Source organism: Arachis ipaensis, chromosome B02, assembly GCF_000816755.2.
Source record: "Arachis ipaensis cultivar K30076 chromosome B02, Araip1.1, whole genome shotgun sequence".
Classification (NCBI taxonomy): Eukaryota; Viridiplantae; Streptophyta; class Magnoliopsida; order Fabales; family Fabaceae; genus Arachis; species Arachis ipaensis.
The window spans coordinates 5860598-5866783 of record NC_029786.2 but is presented as its reverse complement, the minus strand read 5'-3'; the positions used below and the strand labels follow the sequence as shown (position 1 = coordinate 5866783).

General features: G+C 38.5%; 1 protein-coding gene across 1 annotated transcript; it reads right to left on the bottom strand.

The window, feature by feature from the left end:
- Window positions 2720-4538, bottom strand: LOC107626689. Its single transcript, XM_016329588.2, has 2 exons — window positions 4411-4538; window positions 2720-4263 (listed from the first exon to the last, which is right to left on the bottom strand). Exon 2 carries the CDS (start codon window positions 4259-4261, stop codon window positions 2747-2749), a length of 1515 nt encoding a protein of 504 aa, XP_016185074.1. The 5' UTR covers window positions 4262-4263; window positions 4411-4538; the 3' UTR covers window positions 2720-2746.

The window sequence follows — 6186 nt, the reverse complement described above, 5'->3', positions numbered from 1 at the left end:
ATTATATGTGTAACACTCTAATTTTCAGCACGTCATGATCGTACTAAAAATGAGGCATTACTAATCTGTTTTCCGTATTTACTATCTAATATTGAGTCTTTAGTTCGATTTCACGTTTCAATTTTTAAGAAAAAGACGAAAAGTTTGTTTTTATTAATTAAAATCATATATCAAAGATCTCCAAGCAATACTAGTCACATAGTTAGTATGAATAATAAATATCATACAAAAGAATTCAAATGAAATTCAAATACAACTCCTATTCCTCTGTATAAAATAAAGGTTTAATTACTCTGTTGGTCTCTATAGTTTTGTGAAATTTTCAATTAGGTCCCTACAGTTTTTTTCCTTTCAATTGGGTCCCTGTCCCCAATTTTTTTTTTCAATTAGGTCCCTAGTGACGGTAAACGTTACAAAAAACGTTAAGAATGAGTGATTTGACCATTATAACCCTCACTTATCCCTTACAAATGAAGGAGACTCACTAGGGTTATGAGTTCTAAGTCTCTTCTTTTCGCCTCTTCCTCAAACTTCTGCTCCTCTGTTTACAACCCTTACCCTTACTATGTCAATACTCAAATCAGAGTCAGTTATCTTCAGGAGTCTGTAGTTCCAGAACCCTCGTCAAGAAGAGACATCTTTATTTTTGTGGTGAGGCAGTTGCTGTGATGTCTTCTTCGGCAGTAGCAAGCCATGGAAGAAGGTATGTTGATTGTGGGAGAATGCCAAAATGCAAGTTCTTCGAGTGGATTGATGATGAAGAAGATGAGAAGAGCGAATGGTTGAAGCAAAAGGAAAGGAGGGTTCGGTGCTTTTGTGGAGACACTCTGCTTCTTCGTAGTTCAAGTACATCAAAAAATTCAAACAGAAGATTCATTTCTTGCCCTAATAGGAGATGCAAGTTTTTTTGAGTGGGTTGATGGGAAAGAAAAAAGATATCTGGAGAAGATGGAGTGAACAGTTCACAGCAAGTACTTGAAAGGGTTAGAGAATTGGAGGCACAAGAAAGGAAGATAGACAGATTAAGTGTGGATCTAGAGAGATTAATTGCAGAGGTTGGAGAAGTAGATGCCTGGGTAAGAAGGTCATGTGCTAAGCTGAATTCAGTGGAGGAGCAATTTGCTAAGATGGAAGATAGTATGAAAAAGCAATACAAGATGCTAATTATGCTGGGCTTGATATTAGGTATTTTGATTGTTGCAGTGTTATATGTAAAGATGTAGAAAGCATGGATGTTATGATAATGTAATAGTCTATATAAGACAATAGTGTACTGTTTATGTTGGGTGCAATGAAGTTATATGAAATGTTTAATTTTTGTAAATGAAAGTTGTTCCTTTGCTATTTAATATGCATACAAGTATGATACTGAGAAAAAAGTAGGTAAAACAAAAGATTCATTGAATTATAATAGATACCATTGTTTTTTACATTATATAATGTAGGACACCTAGATAGCCACAAAATAAATGTGACACCCACTCATAACAGTTTTCTACCCACATAACAAAAGTGGTCCACAACACATAATAACAGTGGTCCAAACCATAAAGAAACCAGAGTCACAGGTGAACACAAATCCTACATAACACAACAGATATAAAAAAGAAACCCTAAACTCTCTTCAGCCTCAATCAAGTGTAAGGTCAACATGTTCAGACGGATGATTTGTTGCCTTCCTAACTCCAATCTTGAGTCTTCCACTTCTTCTCACACCAAAGATTTTGGTCTTAGGCAAAGGTTGAGATGCTGGTGCAGTGGGCAGTGATGCAGGTGTAGGCAAAGTGGTGGGTAGTGATGCTGGTGTGGGTAAGGTGGTAGGCAGTGATGGTGGTGCAGGCTGTGATGGTGGTGCATGGGTGTTTGTAGGCTGTCAGGGTGGGACAGGGGTGTGTGGTGGCTGGGATGGGGGTGCAGGGGTGTGTGGTGGCTGGGATGTGGGTGCAGGGGTGTGTAGTCAGAATAGCACCTTGTCATCAAATAGCACCTAATCCATTCAAACATAGTCAGAATTGGCTTGTCTCTTGCCTCTAGGATTCTTCCATTGAATGCCTCCGAGATGTTGTTCATCAGCATGTCACTCTTGGCCAGAAATATAAAGTGACTCTTTGTCCACAATTTTGGATCCAAAGCAAACAACTTGTCATAACAGTCTCTGTTGACCTCCTTTAGTTGATTCATCCTTCTTTCCCATTCTTCCACATAGGTAGCTTTGGCAATAGACAGAATTAGGTCTCTTAATACAGTACCACCCTCATATGCTTTTTTACAGTTGGCATATAAATGCCTCAAACAAAGCCTATGCTCCATTGTTGGCAATGCCTCTTGAAAGATTTGCATCAGCCCCTATTTTATTGATTCAGTCCAGAACACAATATACCCATGTAACAGATCAATATAGCATCTAAACATAGTCAGGTAAATGTTCACTAACATATCAAATTTTGAAAATTAATGTTCAAAAGCTTAGCCATTACATCTAAACATAGCATCACTAACATAGCAAATTTATGTTCACAAGCTTAGACATTGCATATATGATCATATACATATCAGATTAATATTCACAAGCCTCCAGTTGCATATATCATCATAAACATAGGAGACTTATATTCACAAACTCATATCAGTTGCATATGTCATCATATACATAGCAGATTTATATTCAAATCAAATTAGTTGCAAAAAATTAAAGTGATACCTTTGTTGGTCACTCATAAAAATTCACTTTTTTGATTCTCCAATGTCATTTAATAGCATCTCCAAGAACCACCCCCCAACTGTCCTTAGTCTCTGCCTCTACTGCAGCTATGGCTATCGAAAAGTAATTGTCATTTGGATCTCTGCCAACAGCAACTAGCAGCTGCTGTCCATGGTCGCCCTTCAAGTGACATCCATCCATGCCAATAATAGGTCTACAACCCGCCAAGAAGCCTTTCTTGACTGCATCAAGGCACATGTACATTCTCATAAATCGGGGCTGGTGCGCAAGAGAAGGCCTATCAACCAATATGCTCAGACTAGATCCTGGATTTACCCTAAGTATCTCTGTACAGTAATCCCTTAGTTTAGCATACTGTTGGATTGCCCGCCCATGTACCTCTTCTCTTGCCTTCCTCCTTGCCCAGTAAGCCTTATCAACACTGATATTGGCCATGTATTTGTCTTGTATAGTCTGAATAACTGTCGCAAGCTTCATCTCCTCCCCTCTACTAATGTTGTTGGCAATCTTCTTTGAGATCCAACTACTTGATGTAAGTCTTCCGCTATAGTTTCTTCCACATGTATGCTTTCCATTCAAAGTCTTGATCCGGAAACAGTCAGAACCCCCGACCTTACTCGCAAAACAAACCCACTTGCACTTTTCCTTTCTTCCTTTGCAAACAACTCTACACCTCACCTTATAATTTTTTCGAAACCTAATGTCCCTACCATTCAATAGGGCATGCTCCTTAACAGCCTCTTTGAATTGACTAAGTGATTTAAATTCCAGCCCCACCTGAAATTCATACTCTCTATTCATCTCTGCCTCATTGTACTTAGGGAACCTCCTCTTTTTTATCATATCATCAGAGTCCCCCTCATAACTATCTATGTCATCAGTTTGATATCCATCAGATAAGCCCCCAACTTGCTCATCACCCTCCTTTAAACCTTCATCACCTTCAGCTGTTCCAGCTGCTGCAGTTCTCTCATCATTTAGTGGGCCAGTAAATCCCCTAAATGCATTTGATGGTGGATCATTATCCTCCACCTCAAACCCAAACTGATCATCATGGTCACCATCATCAGCACTATCATCAAATACCTCTTCTTCAGTAGAAGGCTCTGACTCAGCATCCATTTCAACCTCTAGCAACCTATCATCATCAGCACTGTCTTCACCTTCCTCTGGCACATAATCAGCATCAGTTGAAGTGATCTCAATCCCTTTACTTTCTCTGGCTCCATCGACAACATATACCTCGCAATGTTTGCAGGAATTTGACACCAGTGACCTAGCCATTCTCATCGCATCCCCATCGGACTTCAACTCTCTAAGACCTGACTTCAAATCCATCCCGGGTTCCTTGTACCAAATCCTAGCGAAACCCTTATACCCTAGTTGCTTTAGCTGATTGACAATCTCTTGCAATGACCATTCATCAACCTCAAAATGTAAATCCTCCACAACCATTCCTCCTAAATACTCTAATCGTTGTCCACTGTCAACAAATTTGCCACCATGATGGATTTCGATACTGAAATCCAAATCACCCATAACTGCATACCAAAAAAAAAATAATGCCATAAATTCCTCTTCAAACAGTTTCAGAAACAAAAGGAAGCTCTAATAAACAGAATGACAAACTTTCCCAGGAGAAAAGAACAAAAACCCTTCAACGAGTGAAACGTTGAGCGTTGTCTTACCTAGAGGTAGAAGCAACGTCTACGACGACGGCAATGATACCGGAGACGCCAAACCCTCCAGCAATATTCCAGTGGAGTTGATCTCTGCAGATGAGGGAGTTGGGAAGCAACGAATGTGAACGACTTTCTTCTCTAAGTTTTGGAGAAGAGACCGAACAGTTTCTAAGTCTGGGAGGGTAAAATGGTATTTCAGAAAAATATGAGTGAAAGATAATTAGAGATTTCACATAAAGTTACAGAATCTTTAACTTAGGAATGGAATATTCCGTTAAATCTAACTGTTTGGTCACGGTAGGGACCTAATTGAAAAAAAAATTGGGGGCAGGGACCCAATTGAAAGGAAAAAAAGTGTAGGGACCTAATTGAAAATTTCGCGAAACTATAGGGACCAATAGAGTAATTAAACCTATAATAAAATCTTAACTGGCGAGGGATTTCTAGAAATACGGTTCAACACATAAACTTAACTCAAATAAGACTAATAATTCCCCGCAGCTTCAAATTGAGTCTTCGAACCTGTGTCACTGAAAGGGTGAAAAATTTTGGGGTGAGAACAAATCACGCGTTCTCAGTAGAAAATGGGAATGCCGTAAGAGTAATGAAATAAAATGCAAATAATTAACTTTACTCAATAAAATTATATTTTTATCAAACCTTTTGAAAATACTTTTTACTATTACTTTATATAATTAATTACCTTCTTTAAATTTTCGAACTTAAGATAAATCTCAATCACAACCTCAGTTCTCAGTCACCTCAATACACAAACAAATAGCAATAAGACAAACAGTACAATCACAGAGAGACAGGATAAGCAAACACAATCAAATGCAAATGTGCAAACAATAATGATGCATGTCTAGTCCTATCGCAGGTAATGAGCTCATTTGTCGGTTTCGACCCGCACCCGACGCAATCCGACTCGCAAGTCAGATAAGGCATTCAAGCGGCATAACCTCTGCAAGTTTCTACTTCTTGCAGACGCTGATTCTCCAACTGAAGTATGCCGAACATGACCTCTGCAAGTACTTGCAGGTGCTGATTCTCCAACTGAAGCATGTGCCACTTTCTCCTGGAAGTCATTCCATACACACGGACATCCCCGCACAATCATTCACACACAAAGCCCACGACCTCCAGTTTACGTATCGCCGTCCTCACTGAGCCGTCTCTATTGTGTCAAGTGGGCATTACGTATCACCGTCCTCACTAGACACTTGACACTAAGACCCAACAACACTCAATATATATCTTTTCAGTCACTACTCTCTGCTCTTCTATGGCAGAGGTCCTTTTACTTAATAAACCGGATTCAAGTCATTTTTATTTAAAACCAACACCTCTCTTTATAACATTTTCAAACCTCCGAAACCACTTTACTTACAACAAGTTCTTTCATACAAAAATCAGTTCTTTCTTAACCATGATTTTCCAACCCAACTTCAAAACCATTTCAAATTTAAACCTCTTTAAAAGAATCATTTATTAAATAAATATCACGGTAGGGTCTCGAGACTTTAGGGAGGACGACAATCAAACTCAAAACATAAAGTCTTTCTTAATAAATCAAACCCAAACATAAATCTTTTCTTAATAAATCAAAAGTCAAATAATACTATTTCTCAAGTCCAACCTTTTTCTAAATATTTCAAACAAAATATTAAGTTTTATAATAAAATTTTGACAGCATCTCCCCTTAAACTCAGACTTTGCCACCCCTTTCGGGTCCCAATCAAACCATTCTTAACCTCTTTTCAAATATTTCCAAAATCAGAA